This window comes from Chiloscyllium plagiosum, unplaced genomic scaffold (assembly GCF_037043375.1).
Source record: "Chiloscyllium plagiosum isolate Xiang-an unplaced genomic scaffold, Cpla_swu_hap1 HiC_scaffold_25, whole genome shotgun sequence".
Taxonomy (NCBI): domain Eukaryota; kingdom Metazoa; phylum Chordata; class Chondrichthyes; order Orectolobiformes; family Hemiscylliidae; genus Chiloscyllium; species Chiloscyllium plagiosum.
The window spans coordinates 33,323,417-33,343,306 of record NW_028270163.1 but is presented as its reverse complement, the minus strand read 5'-3'; the positions used below and the strand labels follow the sequence as shown (position 1 = coordinate 33,343,306).

At 40.2% G+C, this 19,890-nt stretch overlaps 1 protein-coding gene across 1 annotated transcript in view; it reads left to right on the top strand.

Moving 5' to 3' along the window:
* c1qtnf1 (C1q and TNF related 1) overlaps positions 1-19,890 on the top strand; it is a 44,778-nt gene that overhangs the window by 8,584 nt on the left and 16,304 nt on the right. Inside the window, exon 2 of the mRNA XM_043714689.2 lies at positions 6,569-6,941. Coding sequence (XP_043570624.2) covers positions 6,587-6,941 — 355 coding nt within the window. The 5' untranslated portion in view covers positions 6,569-6,586. The remainder of the gene's footprint in view (positions 1-6,568; positions 6,942-19,890) is intronic.

Below are 19,890 nucleotides of genomic sequence, written 5' to 3'. Positions count from 1 at the left end.
GAAAAACAGCAGGTTTTGAGTGAAATTGAAGTATACAGGGATAAGGGAATGAGGAATAAATGAAAGGGAGAGGATGCAAATTATGAGACATTAGATGACAAATGGATGATAGTGGAAGACAAAGGGCGATAGATAGCAATGAGACTGTTAAAGAAGCAAAAGGTGTGTTTAGAGGATTTTAAAATGGGAATGATAGGCTCATTACTAAAGGTTGTCTGAAAGAATGGAGCCATTTATTATGAATGGAAGTTGATGAACTCATCGTTGAGACTGCAGGCTGTGAAATGTCAATCTGTTCTGTTCCATTTCCCATCCTTTCTGCTTTTATCCCTTTCTCTTCCTTCCATATCCTCACTTTTCACCTTCCACCCTCAGCAACCTCCACAGACAACAAATTCTCCTACATCACTTTGTTCCCTTCAACCTGATGGTTTCCTTTTCTTTGATTCTAAAGGGATCATTCCTTCCCCAGTTCTGGATCCATTCCCCAGTTACCCCAGTAGATGCACTCACTCCCCTCCCCTTCCCACAGCTCTTTTCCATGCAAATACCAGAGATGCAACATCTTCCCTTTAACCTCCTCTGTTCTTATTTTCCATGGATCCAAAAACCTGTTCCAGATAAAACAGGCATTTCTGTCAATTTATGATACCATAGTCCCTGCTCACAGCAGTCACCTCTACACTGGGGAGATCAAACACTGATTTGATTACCACTTGCAAAACACCTCTTTCAAGTTACAAATTTAACCCAAAGCTTCTGGTCATTCTAATACTTAGCATTGCGTATGGTCTGACTTTTCCTTACTCTCAGATCCTTACACTGTCCCAGTGAAGCTCAAAATAAGCTCAAAGGACAGCACCTCATCCTTCAGATTGGTACTTTACAGCCTTCTGTCCTCAACATTGAGTTCAACAATTTCAGGTCATTACCTCTGCTTCCACTTTTGGAACAACTGCAGTTCGCACCAACTTTGCTGTTCCCATTTACATGTCCTATAGGTTCAGTTTTTGTTTCTTTACCTGTCTCATTACTCTCTCTTTTTGTCTTGCAACATGATCCTTTCTTTCATTTAGTCTCACCTGCTTTCCTTTTTCTCTTTCCTGCCTCCTCCCTTTCCTCACCCCAGTTCCTTAATTAAACCTGTTGCATTGCTGACGTTTTCCTGTATTGACTATAGGTTGACCTGAAATGTTAACTCTGTTTCTTTCTTCACAGATGCTACCCAAACTATTATAGACACCTGAATGTGACAATCTCTGATAAGAACTTTGAGGTAGAACAAACATTGGGCATGGTGTTCTGCATTTTGTTTGTTTGCATCAGAGCCATTACATAGATCTTCTAAAAATGGGCAGTCTGTTTTACAGATGAGACCCATGGTGCAGTAAGGGGATGCCCCAGAGACCAGGATGTACAGAGGTCCACTAAAGTGCACTGTATGCCTTGCTAGAGGATGGGGGAGAAGGAGGGATAATGAGGGAACTGAGCAAAGATTATTAGTACATTATAGCTTTCATTTTATTATATTAGAAAGTTGTGTTAAGTTTAAAATATATACACTTAATTTTGTTAATTTTGAAATATTTGTTTCAGAAAATTCAGAAACAGGTTTTAAAAAGCTTAATATCAAATTTTGAAGACTACAATTCATATTTCTGCAACTGGTTCTGGGATACTTAGTGCTAGTTCTTAAAGATGCTTTGATTACACTTAGAAGCCCCATTTTTATCACAGGGCAATATGCTTCTCTACAGCTCCCAAAAGAAAATCCACGTCTGTTTAATGACAACTGAAGATAAATCTAAAGTAATGGATTCCTGAAAATTTCCAACAAGCTTTCCAATTTGAAGTTGCTATCTTAAAAATATTAGTGCGTCCCTGAAGTTGTAACACAAATGGGACATGCCCCATTATATAATAGACTGCTGATCACAAAGCTAAGGACTAATTTTGCAAGATCCGAATTGTCACAACTGGTGAAGTTTGAAAGCCAGAGGAACACCTCTCTTAATTTTAAGTCAACAGGAGAAACCTTTAACCTGTGATTGATTACTGGTGTATTTACATCATCCCCAAAGTCAGAATTCACCAACCCCCACCAAGATATTCTACTAACCTTCAAAGTTTGTGAGAAGATTTGTAGCTCGGGTGCTCGTTGTTGTGGTTCTGTTCGCCGAGCTGGGAATTTGTGTTACAGAAGCGCTTCACAGGAGGCTCCCAAGCACTGAGGATGTCACCTGGACAGGGGACGAAACGTCTGCAACACAAATTCCCAGCTCGGCCAACAGAACCACAACATTCTACTAACCTATTTGATATTAAACATGCTAACATCATAACCTCAGCAATCACTGTTTGCAATACCTGAGTATGAAATTTTATTGCTTCATGTGACATTCTTGATTTCACAGAGGATATGGCTTGTTTAAAATAATGGGTGTTATCACTGTTTTCTTTCATAATTGTTAACAAATAATAGAAATATGCAGCCACTATACATTTACAAAAATTCTTCAAAAAGAGAACAAATCCTAGAAGCCCAATGGTCCAAGGATTCAATTAATTGCTTGAACAAAAACAGAGACTTCTTTATTCCCAAGGAGGCTTTATACTACTGATTTATGTACGCGTCATATGAACCTGAATGATATATATTTAAAATGATACTCTGAAATTCATACTATTTTGTTCTTGTTTCCTACAGAAAGACCAAATGCAATACGATGAATAAATACATATTGGGTGAGAAAGAGTGGATGATTGGAATATCAAAAACCTCTCAAAAACCTGAGAGGAAAGGCAAATCAGCTTAGATAAGGGAAAATAAGCAGAAGTAGTATAGTTTAATTTTCAGAAGACTTCTGACAACATTCCACACAGGATTTCTTAATCAAAAGTAGAGCACATGATGTTGGTGATATACTGGTATGGAATAGGCATTGACTAACAGTCAGAATTCAGAGAGTAGGACAGTGGCTCAGTGGTTAGCATTGCTGCCTCACAGCACCAGGGACCCAGGTTCAATTCCAGCCTCAGGCGACTGTGCAGAGTTGCACATTCTCCCTGTGTCTGTGTGGGTTTCCTCTGGGTGCTCCGGTTTCCTCCCACAATCCAAAGATGTGCAGGACAGGTGAATTGGCCATGCTAAATTGCCCATAGAGTTAGGTTAGGGGAATGGGTCTGTGTGGGTTACTCTTCGAGGGTCGGTGTGGACTTGTCGCTGAAGGACCTGTTTCCACACTGTATGTAATCTAATTAATCTAATCTAAAAGGGTCATTCTCTGGTTGATAGGTTGTTACTGCTGTGGTACCATACTCATCAGTCCTTGGGTCCCAGCTATCCACAACCCATATAGATAATTTGGATGTGGGGAACAAATTTAATAATAATTACAAATTTACTGATGATGCAAAACTGGGTGGGAATTGAAGAGGATTCAAAGAGCCTTCAGGAAGAGCCGGTCAGGCAAAGTGAATAGGCCAGCATACTGCAGATGGAATATGGTGTAAAGTGTGAAGTTCATTACTTTAGTAGCAAAAAAGAAAACAAAAAAGCTGAGTATCTCTTAAATGGGGATTACTGATTTCTGAATGGATCTAGGTTTCCTTGTTCATGAGTCACTTAAAGACAGCATGCTGGTGTCGCAGGTAATTACTCAGGCAAATGATTTAACTTGTAAGAGGGCAGAGTGAATTGAATAAAACAAAGAACAATGAATGCTGGAGATTTGAAACAAATAAAAACAGAAATTGCTGAAGAAACTCAGCAGATCAGCCAGCATCTGTGGAGAGAAAAAAGTCCCATATCCCTTCTTGAGAGTAGTGAAGACTGTTTATCGTTCATAATATGTGAATGTCCATGTTTTGATAGTTGCTTTTGCACATTTTACAATGCATGTTACTTAGAGATCTCAATATGTTACTCTGGGTGTGCATTTACACAGTTTTCTCAGAATTTTCATGTTCTGAGAAAATTTGTATACTGCATAGCTTTTGGGTTTGCATGTTACATAACTTAACACCCCAGCTTGTTTTTTAAAATCCCTTAATTTGATGGAGGATTAAGGGTGTTAGTGTTGTTTTTGTCCAGTGGTCCACAATATTAAATTTTTCCATTAAATTTTGGTAATGTTTCTGCTAATCCTCCTGCTTAAGTAACAAACACCTGCAAAACAAAAATTGCCAAACAGAAGCTTCACTATTTGACCGCAGTAAACCGATATTGGATGCAGTGGTTGCTTTCAGTGCCATTAGTATCTAAATCTTCTGGTATTTTGTTTAAGCATACTGTGTGCAGTTCTGGGTCACCCCTAAAGGAAGGATATTGCTAAGCTGGGGAGAGTTCAGAAAAGGTTCACCAAAATGTTGCCAGGAATGGAGGGCTTGAGATATAAAAATAGTCATGGAAAGACCGGGTCCTTTTCACTGGAGCGTAAAAGGTTGAGGAGTGATTTTATTGGGGTTTATAAAATCATGAAGTGCATAGATAAGGTAAATGACAAAGGCTTTTACCCCAGGGTGGGGGCATATTTTAAGGTGAGAGGCGAAAGTTTTGAAAAGGACATGAGGGGCAGTTTTTTTACATAGAGAGTGGTTCATGTGTGGAATGAAATACCGGAGAAAGTGATGAACGCAGGTACAGTTACAATGTTTAAAAGACATTTGGATAAGTACATGAACAGGAAAGGTTTGGAGAGATATGGACCAAGTGTAGACAAGTGGGATTGGTTTAGTTTGAGAACAGGTCAGTGTGGACTGGTTGGACTTCAGTCTGTTTCCATGCTATATGACTCTATGACTCTCAGAGCATTTTCTTTTACAATCATGTTTCTTATTTTCTTACATGTCTCTCTTGAAGGCGCTGACTTATTGTTGAGGACATTTCCTTTAATTTCATGTGCAAGTAGATATTATTCTTGTGTGAAGGTCTGTGAGTGTGAATAGAATTGCGATTTTCCTGCCCTGGGCAGCTAAGATGGAGAAGATGTGCATCCTTGCTCGTGTCACTCTATCCTGAGACCAATTTTAATAGGAAAACATAAATAATCTTAGGTGCCATTTTTGTATGTATGGAATCTTACACACAGGAGTAAGATGCTTTCAATGTGCCTGATTATTGTTCTATTTTTCCTTCCGACTGGCTTGGTGATTCTAGTTCTGTTCCCTGCTTATTGGTGGCTGTAGTTGTAATGCCTTGTGTTGGGCAGAAGCTTGCAAATTTGGATCTCCGGGTAAAAATTTGATATGCTTTATCGTACCCACAAAAGTACTTTTGACATCCTGTAATATGATATTTCATCATTCCATGCAAGGCTTGACCTATCAAACATTACATCACTTCTTGCTGAACAAATCTCTTCCAATCCAATACTTGTAATCAATGTTGCTGAGGCAACTTCAGTCCAAAGATAGGCACATTAGGTCAATTGACCAAACTCAATTGCCCTGTAGTATCCAGGGATGTGTGGATTAGGTGGATTAGCTATGGTAAATGTCAGGTTACAGGGATAGGGTGGGGAGCTAAGTCTGGGTGGGATTTCTTTGGAGGGTTGGTGCGAACTTGATAGGCCAGATGGCTTCTTTCTGCACTGTAGGGATTCTATGATTCTATGTATGTTGGCTTTCTTAGCATTCGAGTATAGGAATAAAGACATCTTACTACAATTGTGTTGTTGAGCCTTGCTGAGATTGCACCTGGCCAACTGTGTGTTGTTTTCTTGATGAAGGGCTTATGCTTAAAACATCGATTCTCCTGCTTCTCGGCTGCTGTCTAACCTGCTGTGATTTTCCAGTGCCACGCATTTCAACTCTGATCTCCATCATCTGCAGCCCTCACTTTCTCCTGTGCTTAGTTTTAGTCACATTATCTAAAGGAGGATGTCCTTGCCATAGAGAGGTTCACCAGACTAACCCCTTGGATGGCTACATTGTTGCATAAAGAGAGATTAAGGCCATAAGCCAGTATTTTCTAGAGCTTCAAAGAATGAGAGGTGATCACAAAATTCTAACAGGACTTGACAGGGTAGATATAGTTAGGATATTTCCTTGGGCTGGTGAGTCTAGAACTAGGGAACACAATCTCAGATTATGGGACAGACCTTTTAAGACTGAGATGAAGAGGAATTTCTTCTCCCAGTGGGTGACGAATCTTTGGAATTCTTTACCCTTCAGGCCTGTGGATTCTCAATCATTGAACAAATTCAGGACAGAAATCAATAGATTTCTGAATTCTAATGCTGACATGGGATAAGAGGATAGTGGGGAAAATGGCGCCGATGTACTGATCAGTCAAGATCTGTTTGAATGGCTGAACAGGGCTGTATGCCCTATTCTGGTTTCATATGCATTGTATCAAGCAACTGTCTTATTAATTCTAACATAATATCTTTCAACCTCATTCTAGAGTAACATGTATGCTTGATCTCAAAGCCACTATAAAGTACTATCCAACAGTTTTCAATTCCTTGTACTTGCCCTGTATGGTCAATGTCACAGTGTCTTTTCAGATGTTTATTGTTCTCCTTGTTTTTCTGAACAATCATAATGCAGTTTTATTTTTATACAGGTGATAATACAGTCAAACATGAATATCCATTTGGCTGTCTTGCTGACAATTGAAGTCTCACTGTTCCTGAGTTGTGTTGGTGGATTCTTAAGTAGAAACCCATTAGTACCAGAAACTGAACTGTCTAGTAATGAGCAAAAGGGACAAGAACGTTATGACGACTCAGGCACTGAATCAGATACATATGAACCCAAGAAAGATTTTCTTCATGCAGAATCAAACCAGCCTGAAATCAAGGCTGTGGGAAGTGAAACTGCCCAGTGTGTCCAATGTTGTGATCGCCCACCTCGTCGCAGGCAGCGTTACCATTACTACAATGAAGATCCACCAGAATTTCAAGCTATCCCTCAAATCAACCTGACCATTCTCAAAGGTAAGGTTAAAATTATAAAGGATGATGAATTGAGATAATTCTCATTTAGAAACAGGAATAAGTAATAATGTATGTTCAGGACATCGTTGTCATGTATCTGCACTGACAGCTGGTCTTAAGTATGCCAGCCAAGCTTATCACAAAAAGCAAAATACTGTGGTTGAGATAGTAGGTTACAGACCTAGAATGTAGGTCAGAACAGTTGCAAAAGCTTTGCGACCCCAACACTGGGAGCAAATGGGGTCCCAAGTCTGTCCCAAGCAGTGATGATGGAATGGGATGATTGGGCGCAGCCGTTTGGGCGCTGATGTTTTGGCACGGTCGTTTGGGCGCCAGCTGATTTGTGATGATGTGGAGATGCCAGTGTTGGACTGGGATGGACAGAGTTAAAAATCACACAACACTAGGTTATAGTCCAACAGGTTTATTTGGAAGTACAAGCTTTCGGAACACTGCTCCTTAAGCCTGTTGGACTATAATTGAGCAGTGAGACTAGCTCATCAATTTTTCTAGAGGTTGTCTCCTGATTGCCTGCGTCTGAGTTTGCCATTTAATTCAGGACAACAGGCAGAAAGTAGATGCTTCCACTTCATTGCAACAGCCAGCAGTTTTGAAGCCTTAACAACACCATGACTGGGACAGGAAGTCAAAAATTTAAAAGCTAGCAGTACCTGGTACACAGACCATTCTGGATAGCCCATTGGTGCAACAATAGTAATCTCATGGGAGAGTCTAGGATCAGATGGCATAGTCTCAGAATTAAGAGTTGTCAAGTTAAGATTGAAATGAGGATGAAATTCTTCTGTCTAAAGGGTTGTGAGTCTTTGAAACTTCTTGCTACAGGCGTCTGTGGAGGCAGATTCCATGTGGATATTTAGGGCTGAGCTAGAGGGATTCTTGATCAGTAGGGGAATCAAGGCCTATGTGGAAAGGGCAGGAAAGAGAAATATTGGATCCGCTGTGATCTTGTTGAATGATGGAGCAGACTTGAGGGGCCAAAAGGCCTACTTCTGTTTCTGTTTCTTATGGTCTTAATCTGTTTGAGACCTACTTTCAGATACAGAATCTCCAACTCCAGCAGTCCATGAATGAAGTTGTGGTCTCCCCATGTGGTTGGAAAATTGTCCTTAAGTAGGTCTTGAGTTATTTATAATAATCGCCTGCCTTGGATCAGGAGGCAGCTGATTTATATCATTCTTTCCGTAGGGAAACCACAGGCTTCCTTGCATTGCTTGGAGGAATACCACAGCTTCTGCAGACCCACAGGAAATTCTGAAAATATATTTGAAACATAATTACCCCTTCTGGATCCTGGCACAGTTTGCCTAATGGAGGAGCAAAAACTACGTTTCTTCACTTGATCAGTTGATGTCAGGTCCTGATGACTGTTATCAAACAGAATCAAGCTCCCTTGCTCCATGTATCCTTTTCAGCTGCTCAACAGCAGGTTAATTGGGGAACACACAAGGAAGAAAGTGGAGTTGATGAGGCTAACTGCCTCTTCATCCAGTTTCTGCCCCATGGGATATTTCAAATCGGGTTTTGGGTTTTAGCTTGATTCAATGTTGGCACATTTACTGCTGAGTCAGAACATGGTTTCTTGAAGGATCAACACAGACTTAAGACATAATATAGGCTAATAGTTCAGTCAAGTTCCATATTCAAGTTGGGGATGTGATATTGATGCTGTTCAGATGGATGAAAGATGGATTCTAGGAAACCATAACCCAGTCAAGTTTAAAAAATGATCTGCCTGGTCATTTATCACACTGCTATGTGTGACATGTTGCTGCCAATGCCTATAATATAAAGGCGACCACATTTCAAAAGTATTGCCTTGATTACAAAATGATTTGAATATTCAGAGGTTATGAATAGTGATAAATAAATACATACGAGTCTTTCTTCCCCTCATCAGGTGCTGATGGACATTTTATGTTCTAACTTTGCCATTCTTTAGCTCTTGATGCAAATAAAAACTGGATTGGAAATTTGAATCCAAATATGGATACATGGCTCTGTGCTGTCACCCATTATGTATGTCAGAGCAGAAAAACACATAGACAGAATACTTGGGCAGTCTCTCCAGAGAGGGTAACTCACAGCAACCCTGGTAGCAATTCTTCATCAAGCACAGAATGAGAAAAACAGTGACAATGTCCCAACAAGCTGTCAGTCTGTTGAGAATGTTACTTAGCAACATACAGACCTTCAGTGCCATTAGCGATCATATAGAATGTACAGAACAGGAACAGGCCATTAGGTCCAATGATGTGCCTGAGTGTTTCACAAAAGTCTTTCTTACTCTTTCATTTCATCCTCTATTCCTCTCTATTCTCTTTACTTTATAAAAATTTTGAGTAGAGAGGCTGGTCAGAAATATTTAAGAAATTAATTTCCTGCAATTATTCCTAGGTTGCAATATTATCAACATTTATTGTATTCATGTTTTCATAAATGCTATTTATTGGCAGCATTTGAGAAGCTATATGATTTTTGTGGAAAATATTTATAGTGGAGTCATATGTAAGACCAACAAAATAGGAGCAGAAATCAACTATCCAACCCATTGAGTCTGCACCATAATTCAATGAGATCATGGCTAATCCTCAACATCACTATTTTAACTTTCCTCCACAACTCTCACCTCCCTTACTGATGAAAAATCTATCTGCCTCCATCTTGAATATACATAGTTAAAAGTCACGCAACACCTGGTTATAATCCAACAGGTTTATTTGGAAGTACAAGCTTTCAGAATGCTGCTTCTTCATTAGGTAGCTCGTGGAGTTGGATCAAAAGATACAGAATTTATAGGTAAAGATCATAGTGTCATACAACTTATGCAATATATTGAACAAACCTAGACTGCTGTTGAGTTTTTCATCGTTTAGAATGGGTTGCAAGTTTTGATTCATTAATATGTAAATTCCAGAACTTCTTTCAGGTCACATTACCGAGGTACATTAAGGTGTTCTAAAAAAAGGTGACATCTCAGCTCAGACAATGCATTAAAGATATGAGGTTAGCATCAATCTTGAGTCTGACTGGTTCTATTTCCAAAGTAGGAATTTATAAAATGTCACGTGGATTATAAAAAATATTGACTACCTTCAGATTGTGTGCTTTTCAACAAAATAGAATGTATCTGCCAATACATTTCTGCAAATGCAAATTCACCCCCTAGATTTATATGTGTGTATGTGTGCATGTGAGGGAGAGAGTGTATGTGAGTGTGATGGAGTAAATGCCTGTGAGAGAGTGTGCACATGGGTGTGAGTGTGGGGGGATGTGTGTGTGTACCTGAGAGAGAGCATGTGTATGAAAGAGGGTCTGTGTGAGTACTTGAGTATGTAAGAGTGAATGCGTATGTGTGAGTGTGTGTATGAGAATGTATAGCATCCTGGGATCAACTGTAGTGTGACATGAACCCAAGGTCCCGGCTAAGGCCTCTCTTTCAGGCACACAAACCCACACCACCCACACTCACACCTGTTCACACATACTCTCATAGGCATATGCTCTATTACACTCATACGTATACACACATGCGCGCATACTCTCTCATGTGTACACCCAGACACACACACACATATAAGTCGAGGGGGTGAATTTGCATTTGCAAGAATTGTATTTGCAGATATATTCTATTTTGTTCAAAAAACACACAAGCTGTAGGCAGTCAATTTTTTTATAATTTATACAAAGAACAAAGAAAGAACATTTACAGCCCAGGAACAGGCTCTTTCAGCCCTCCAAGCCTGAGCTGATCCAAATGTACTGTCTAAACCTGTCGGTCAATTCCTAAGCATCTGTATCCCTCTGCTCCCCACCTACTCATGCATTTATTCCAGACGGATCTTAAATGAATCCACCGTGCCTGCCTATACCACCTCTGTTCCAAATGCCCACCATCCTCTGTGTGAAGTACTTATCGCGTGTATCCCCCTTAAACTTTCCACCTCTCACCTCGAAAGCATGACCTCTCGTTATTGAATCTTTCACCCTGGGAAAAAGCTTGTCTCTATCCACCCTGTCTATACTCTTCATGATTTTGTAAACCTCAATCAGGTCCCCCTCAATCTCCTTTTTTCTAATGAAAACAATCCCAACTACTCAACCTCTCTCCAACATCCTCGTAAACCTTCTCTGCACCCTCTCCAAAGTGTCCACATCCTTTTGATAATGTGGCGACCAGAACTGTACACAGTATTCTAAATGCAGCCGAACCAATGAGTTGTACAATTTTAACATGACTTGCCAGCTCAATACCCCGCTCAATGAAGGCAAGCATACCATTTGTCTTCTTGACCACTCTATCCACCTGTGCAACAACCTTCAGGGTACAATGGACCTGCATTCCCAGACCTGCATTCTCTGCCCATCAACTTTTCCCAAGTCTCTTCCATTCATTGTATAATTTGGTCTACAATTAGCCTTATCTAAATGCATCACCTCACATTTTTCTGGATTGAAAACCATTTGCCACTTTTCCACCCAACTCTCCAGTCTATCTATATCCTCCTGTATTCTCTGACAGTCCCTTATGCTTTCTGCAACTCCACCAATCTTTGTGTCATCTGCAAACTTGTTGATCATACCAACAGTGCCCTCTTCCAGATCATTTATGTATATTACAAACAATAGTGGCCCCAACACTGACCCGAAACGTCGATTTTTCTGCTCCTCGGATGCTGCCTGAACTGCTGTGCTTTTCCAGCACCACTCTAATCTAGAATCTGGTTTCCAGCATCTGCAGTCCTTGTTTTTACCCCTGTGGAACTCCACTGGTCACCTTTCTCTATTTCGAGAAACTCCCTTCAACTACTACTTTCTGTCTCCTGCTGCTCAATCAGTTCTTTATCCACCTAGCTAGAACACCCTGCACACCATGTGACTTCACTTTCTCCATTAGTCTACATGCACTTTAGTAAGGCGTTTGATATCTGTACTGATAGTTATGTTATTTATTTCCTCTCCTCCTTTTGCCCCTTGAATATGACCTGATCTTGAATTTTTATGCTTATTTGGTTCTTACAAACATTAGTGTTAATGTTTCATAGTGTTAATGTTTCATATGTTTGTAACTGTTGTGCGTATTATCTGTGACTTTGTGGGTACAAATTGGAATGTTTATTTTACTGGACAACCCAGAGGCCTAGACTAATGATTTAGAAGCATGAATCAAATCTCAACAATGGTATCTGGAGAACTTAAGTTCAATTAATTAAATCACATGAAATACAAAGCTGGAATCAGTCATGGTAACCTTGAAACCAATGGTTTGTTGTCAAAATTCATTTGGTTCACTAAGGCACTTTCTGAAAAAAAGCTCACCATTGCTAAAAGTAATTTTTTCTTTCATGAAATATAGCTTGGTAAAATAACATGTAATTTTTTAAAAACATAAAAATAGAAGAACAATTAATCCAGCAATAATTGTATTCATAACATCAAACTGTCTAGTCCTTTTAGAATTTTACAGATTTCTATTGTGGGCGGCATGGTGGCTCAGTGGTTAGCACTGTTGCCTCACAGTGCCAGGAGCCCAGGTGCAATTCCAGCCTTGGGCGACTGTCTGTGTGGAGTTTGCACATTCTCCCTGTGCCTGTGTGGATTTCCTCCGGGTGTTCCAGTTTCCTCCCACAGTCCAAAGATGTGCAGTTCAGGTGATTTGGCCATTCTAAATTGCCCATAGTGTGAGGTGCGTTAGTCAGAGGGAAATGGGTCTGGGTGGGTTACTCTTCGGAGGGTCAGTGTGAATTTGTTGGGTCGAAGGGCCTGTTTCCACACTGTATGGAATCTAATCTGAAGCGTAACATCCTTATTTTTGGTCTCAGTTCCTCACTTCATAAAGGATAGCATTCCATTAACCTTTTAAATATTTATTGAAGTAATAGCAGTAGAGGTTAAAGAATCTTTAGCTCCCAAACACTAAGGAAAACATTCTCAAGGTAAATTATCCACAATGGAATTGATTACATGGTACTTCAAGGCATTGAGACATCCTTTTACATAATAGAAGTGAGTTCTTTCAAGTCTTCCAGGCAGAATTCTGGTAGAATTTTCAGGGGAAGTACAGAGACCCCATCAAAAACATCCCTTGACATTGGAGGAGTTGCTGGGCAGAAGATCTCCTCTCTCCTTCCAAAGGAATTGTCTTGCCCTTGTCTTCACAAGGTGGAATCCCAGCAGAACCAAACTCTGATTTATCCCCATTACAATACCCTTCTTAGGCCATAAGACTGTAAGATTAGATTAGATTCCCTACAGTGTGGAAACAGGCCCCTCGGCCCAACAAGTCCTCACTGACCCTCCAAAGAGTAACCCACCCAGACTCAGTTCCCTCTGACTAATGCACCTGACCTGCACATCTTTGGATTGTGGAAGGAAACTGGAGGACCCAGAGGAGACCCACGCAGACATGTGCAAACTCCATACAGACAGTCGCCAGAGGCTGGAATCGAACCTGGCAGCAGTGCTAACCACTGAGCCACCATGCTGCCTATTGTGTAGAGTTAGACCATTCTGCTCATTGAGTCTGCTCCACCATTCGATCATTGCTAATGGGTTTTTCTACCTATTCTCCTGCCTTCTCCCTGTGAAATTTGATCCCTTACTAATCAAGAACCAATCAATCTCTATCTTAAACAGACTCAATGACTTGGCCTCCATAGCCTTCTGTAGCAATGAGTTCCACAGATTAACTACCCTTTGACTGAAGAAATTCCTCTTTATCTCATTTCTATGGGATTATCCCTTCGCTCTGAGGCTGTGACGTCAGGTCCTAGTCTCTCCTAACTAATAGAAACATCGCTGTGTCCTCTCTGTCCAGGCCTCTCGGTATTCTGTAAGTTTCAGTGAGAACCCATCATCCTTGTAAACTCCATCGAGAAGAGACCAAAGTCCTCAACCACTCCTCATATGACAAGTCCTTCATCCCCAGGATCATTCTTGTAAAACTCCTCTGGACCCTCTCCAAATACCAGCACATCCTTCCTTAGATACGGTCGCAATATTCGAAACGCTGTCTGACCTGAGCCTAACACAACCTTAGAAGTAAATCTTTGGGTTTGTATTCTGGCCCTTTCAAAATGAACGCTAACATTGCATTTGCCTTCCTAACTGCCAACTGAACCTGCATCTTAACCTTAAGAGAATCCTGAACTTGGACTCTTCAGTTCCTTTGTGCGATAGATTTCCAAAGCTTTTCCCATTTAGAAAATAGTCTACACTGTTCTAAAAAAAGTCACTGAACTCAAAGTGGCAACCCTGCTTTCTCTCCACAGATGCTGCCAGATCTGCTGTGTTTCTTTAGCAATTTCTGTTTAAATTTCAGATCTTTAGCATTCACAGTTCTTTGTTTTATATAGGATCACTCAGTTTGATAAGCACATGATTCACATAAAGGTAGACAGAAAACAGACTTCATATTTGATGTTATGGATACAATGATTCCTGGATTGATAGTTCTTCTATTTTTATGTTTTTTTTAAAAACTTACATCATGTTATTTTACCAAGCTATATTTCATGAAAGAAAAACATTGCTTTAGCAATGGTGAGCTTTTTTTTCAAAAAGTGCGTTAGTGAACCAAATGAATTTTGACAACAAACCATTGGTTTCAAGGTCCAAAGGCCACCCCTGCTTTGCCTAAATATGATGCCATCAGGTACTTCCAATGCATTTTTGTGTGGCAATCTATCAGGAAAGGAACAATGTGATTATGAATTCCGCAGTGAGCACTATAATGCTGTGGATAGATGCTGTCTCAAATCACATGGCACAATACTAATATGATGTCAGGTTACTAAATTTGGACCCCAGAGGTCGAGGCAATTAAACCTGTCAACCACTCAGCAAACAACAAACTTTAGACAGCAACATGGAGCCAGCATTAGCTTTCCTTCAAGAAGCAGACAAGCAATGGTGATGCCTATTTCCACAATGGAACCAGCCAGGTTAGGAGTGCAGGCTACAGGCTTACTCCATACAGAATTCTCTCGGGCATCGGTGAGATCAATTCTCAAATACTATGTGCAAGTTTCATCTCCTTAATTAAAGAATGATGCAAATGCATCAGACATGGTTCAAATGGTGTTTACTCGATTGATATCTGGTATGAGGTGGTTATCTTATAAAGAGAGGTTGGACAGGCTGGGCTTGTTTCTACTGGAGTTTCAGCTGACTTATTGAATGGTCTTGACAAGGTGATGTGGAAATGATGTTTCCTTTTATGAGCCAGCCCAGAATTAGGGGCACTGTAAAATTTTTATTTTTTTAGATTACTTACTTACAGTGTGGAAACAGGCCCTTCAGCCCAACAACCGACCAGCCAAAGCGTAACCCACCCAGACCCATGCCCCTACACCTAACACTACGGGCAATTAAGCATAGCCAATTCACCTGACCTGCACATTTTTGAACTGTGGGAGGAAACTAGAGCACCCGGAGGAAACCCACGCAGACACAGAGAGAATGTGCAAACTCCACACAGTCAGTCACCTGAGGCGGGAAATGAACCCGGGTCTCTGGCGCAGTGAGGCAGCAGTGCTAACCACTGTGCCACTGTGCCACCCACTCAATTTAGACAGAGGTGAGAAGATTTTTTTCTTATTGAAGGTTATGCAATTTTGGAAATCTCGACATCAGGGAAGGGGTGTCATTGAAAGCTTTTTAAGGCAGAGGTTGACAGATATTTTTTAGGGAAGGGAATCAAAGGTTGCCAGTGGTTGATGGGAACGTGTAATTTAAAGCAAAGGTTAGCACTGATCTAATTGAATGGTGGAGCAAACTCAAGGGGCCATATGGCCTACTTCAGCTGCTAATGCATATCACTGTATGTATATTCATACCTCTTTCTTGGTTGTAGTGCTATCTTTTTGGGTTTACGCTGGGCTGCTCTCAACTACTAATGTCCCCAACCAAAGAATGAGCATACAGACTAAGGGAAAAAGTGATAAAGAAAGAATAAAGAAAGAATATTTCAGAAATCTGCCACAGGTGGGAACAAAGATGCTCCTTTGTATAGCGTTTTTCATTATCCAGTAGTCGTTAAGTGTCTTTTGTTCTTTGGTCTCCAAGACAGATGACCTTTTAGAAATGTTTAATCAATCTATTTAGGTGTGTCACTACTCATCGCTGCAACAGGTGAGGCATGAACATATGCCTTCTAAACCTAAACCACTACCACTGTGCATCAAGAATCTTTGTAGGTAATTTTAATCAACGTGTTCAGACATATTATGATGTGTCTGGCTTAGATGTGTCATGAACCAGAACGCAGAGCCGAGAGATAGATAGACGACCACAGCACCACCAGAGCTCTCTAAATGGTCGATTACTTTTGCTATGAAAATTATTAACTAATTGGCTAATTAAATAAATAAGGTAGATCAATGTGGCAAGGAAGGTGGTGTGCCATGACAGCAACAAGTGGGAGTCTCTGGAAGGTCATGCAGTGCAGAACACCCATATTTACAGCAATTCTCCACGTGAACTGAACCATTCAAATTGGGAAGGGTGATTTAAAAGATAAGTATGCAGCATGTTTCCGTGGCAGTTTGCTGGAGTATTTTGGAATTGACTAAGGATAAAGTTAAAATGAAAACAGAAACATTCAATAGGTCTGACAAAGTCTGTGGAGATGGAAATAAAGTCAACTTTTCAGGTTGATGACTTTTCATCAGAACTGCAAAAGGTTAGAGAGGAAATGGGGTTTAAGCAAGGGGTAGGTGGAACAAGGATGAAAGGAAGGCCTTCGTTAAGATAGAAGACAAAAGAGGTTGTATCACAAAAGAAATGGCCTTATGAAGTCAGAGGGAATGGTGATGGGACAATAAAAGAAACAAGGAGACATCTAGAACAGATTTGCTGTCTGTAATCGAAACTAAGAGCAAAACTAAAATATGTAAAGAAAAAGAAGCAAAATAGGCGACAGTTTATGGCTGAAATTGTTGAATTCAATGTTGAATCTGGAAGGCTGTCATTCCTGTGATTATTGAGTTTGGATTTCAATGTGTAAATTGTCTACCTCAGTTAAATAACAAGTATAAATTGAATAATATAACATTGGAAAAACTACTCTCCTGGCTTGCTTGTTCTAGCTAAGATTTTAATGCCACGTTGCAAAGTATGATGCTAAAAATAAGCCTTCAAAAGCTGAAATTTTGGATTCATGGCAGGAAAATTGACCAGATTGGTCTCAAGGTCTCAATATGAGCAGTTTTGCTTTGCATTATGTTGTCATGTACAAAAGGAAGTAAGTACATTCTCCCTGAAATATTTCTCCAGAGATCCTATTTAAAAATATTTCTTAATGAAGAAGAAATAGCCTCCATTTTGTTGACATTATTACAGCTTAAATGAGGTATTTTGTCATTTTATCTTCAGTTCACTGAGCCAGCAGGTAGCCAGCAATTGACTCTGTGTTTCAGTGCTAGAATTGGGCCTTGGATCTGAAAGGATGCTGATTGCCCTTGATTTAATGGCAACCGGCTAAATGCAAAATGGTGATGAAAATCCTTTTAGAAACAATGTATTCCCCAATGGACTCCTAATGCTCTGTAAGTCAAAGTGCCAATGGTGACATAATAATTATTGATACAAATTCTTTCCACTGGCTAGTTCTAGATTTTATTTTCAGGTTGTTGTGAAAAATAGTGTGGTCTTTGGACAGGATAAAAAACTCGAGCTTTATTTTGTTGCTCATTGATGAGGCAAGAGAGGATCGTTCTTTAAATGTGGCAAACAGAGCAGATGTGTAGGAGCAAGTGTTAAAATGTGGTTTAAAAAGTGATAAGAGTATAATTCTGTTTTGAGCATTGTGCTGAAGAGTTCTGCCCTTCCAGAAATGACTGAACAAACCAATTGCATAGAGTGAGAAATACATCCAGTTTTGTGCTTCAGACCTTGTGAAGGTCACTCACAAGGAGCTTTGATGTTTTTCGCAGATAAATCAAAAAATTATGATTTTATTCTATTATTCTGGAATTAACAATTTTAGTAAATGCCTGGGTGAATAATGAAGCATCACCACAGCACTGACAGAAATAGCACCTTTCTGCAAGATATATGGGTGCATGGAGAAAGAGCGATAGTACCCAGTCCAAGATTAACAATGTTTCAATTTGTAAAATAAATTAATTGAACTTTCAACCTCTGCTGTATCCATTCCGTAACAAAAGAGGTATAGGGAGTAGATGAATAGGCTGGGGCTATTTTCCCAGAGTGTCGGAGGTTGAAGGGTGACCTTACAGAGTTTTCTAAAATCATAAGGGCCACAGATAAGGAGAATAGACAAGGTCTTTATCTCAGGGTATGGAAGTACAGAACTGGAGGGCATAGATTTAAGGTGAGAGGGGAAAGATATAAAAGAGTCATAGAGCCATAGAGATATACAGCATGGAAACAGACCCTTCGGTCCAACCCGTCCATGTCGACCAGATACCCCAACCCAATCTAATCCCACCTGCCAGCATCCGGCCCATATCCCTCCAAACCCCTCCTATTCATATATCCATCCAAATGACTCTTAAATGTTGCAATTGTACCAAAAATGGGATCTAAGGAGCAATGTTTTCATGCATAGGGTTGTGTGTCTATGGAATGAGCTGCCAGATAAAGTGGTTGGTACAATTACAACATTTAAAAGGCATCTGGATGGTATATGAATAGAAAAGAATTAGAGGGATTTGGGCCAAATGCTGGCAAATGGGATTAGAATAATTTAGGATATCTGGTTGGCATGGACGAGTTGGACTAAAAGGGATTGTATCCATGCTGTACAACTCAACAATTCTAAAAGGATCTTGTGTGTGAAATAATCCCCTCCAAAGGCCACCCCTTCTTTGCCTAAATGTGATGCCATCAGGCACTTCCAATGCATTTTTGTGTGGCAATCTATCAGGAAAGGAACGATGTGATTATGAATTCCCCAGTGAGCACTATAATGCTGTGAATAGATGCTGTCTCAAATCACATGGCACAATACTAATATGATGTCAGGTTACTAAATTTGGACCTCAGAGGTTGAGGCAATTAAACCTGTCAACCACTCACCAAACAACAAATTTTAGACAGCAATGTGGAGCCAGCATTAGCTTTCCTTAAAGAAGCAGACAAGCAATGGTGATGCCTATTTCCACAATGGAACCAGCCAGGTTAGGAGTACAGGCTACAGGCTTACTCCATAAAGCCTTATCCAGACCATGGGGCAAGGCATGAGCTTAGAAACAAGGGCAATGCAGTGACTGTCAATGTCCTTATCCATGTCCTTGAGCATGCACAAACTGGTGCATATGAACAGCCCTTTGCGATCGGGTGACATGCAGTTTAACTGGTCATGCAGGTCCACCTGAAGCTGGGAAAATTGCAACTGAGGCATGAAGACAATCTTAACTAGTCATTAAGTGACCATGTAACCATCTTTGGGTCTTAAATGGAGGTGGGATGCGAAGGTCACCCATTGCTGTTAATCCCCTGCATTTATAAATGTGGAGGTGGGAGAGTGTTATGGACCAGGTCAGACTCCCTCAAAACATTTCAAGAAAGTATCCCGGATCCTAACTTTGCCAGTTGTTTTCAGCAGATGAAGAATGGATATTCCAGGAGTGATGCAGTTGACCAAACTACTTAGTTTTATACAAAACATAATTTATTTGCAAGATTACCAAATGAAACACGAAGGAAAGAGAAATGAATATAGAATAACTTAAACTATTCAAAAATCCAACAGATTATTCCAACTTAATGATGCTGTTCCAATTTCCTGCAACAATCCCCATAAACAGCCCTTGGCAAAAAAGGTAAAATCAAACACAATCTTACAGGAGAGATGGCAGAGAGATTCAGCTAGAACATCTTCTTTCATGTATCTTTGACCAGCAGCCTCAAACTGCCTGACTACTTGCGCTGAACAACCAGACTGTTAAAAACCAAAATAAACCAA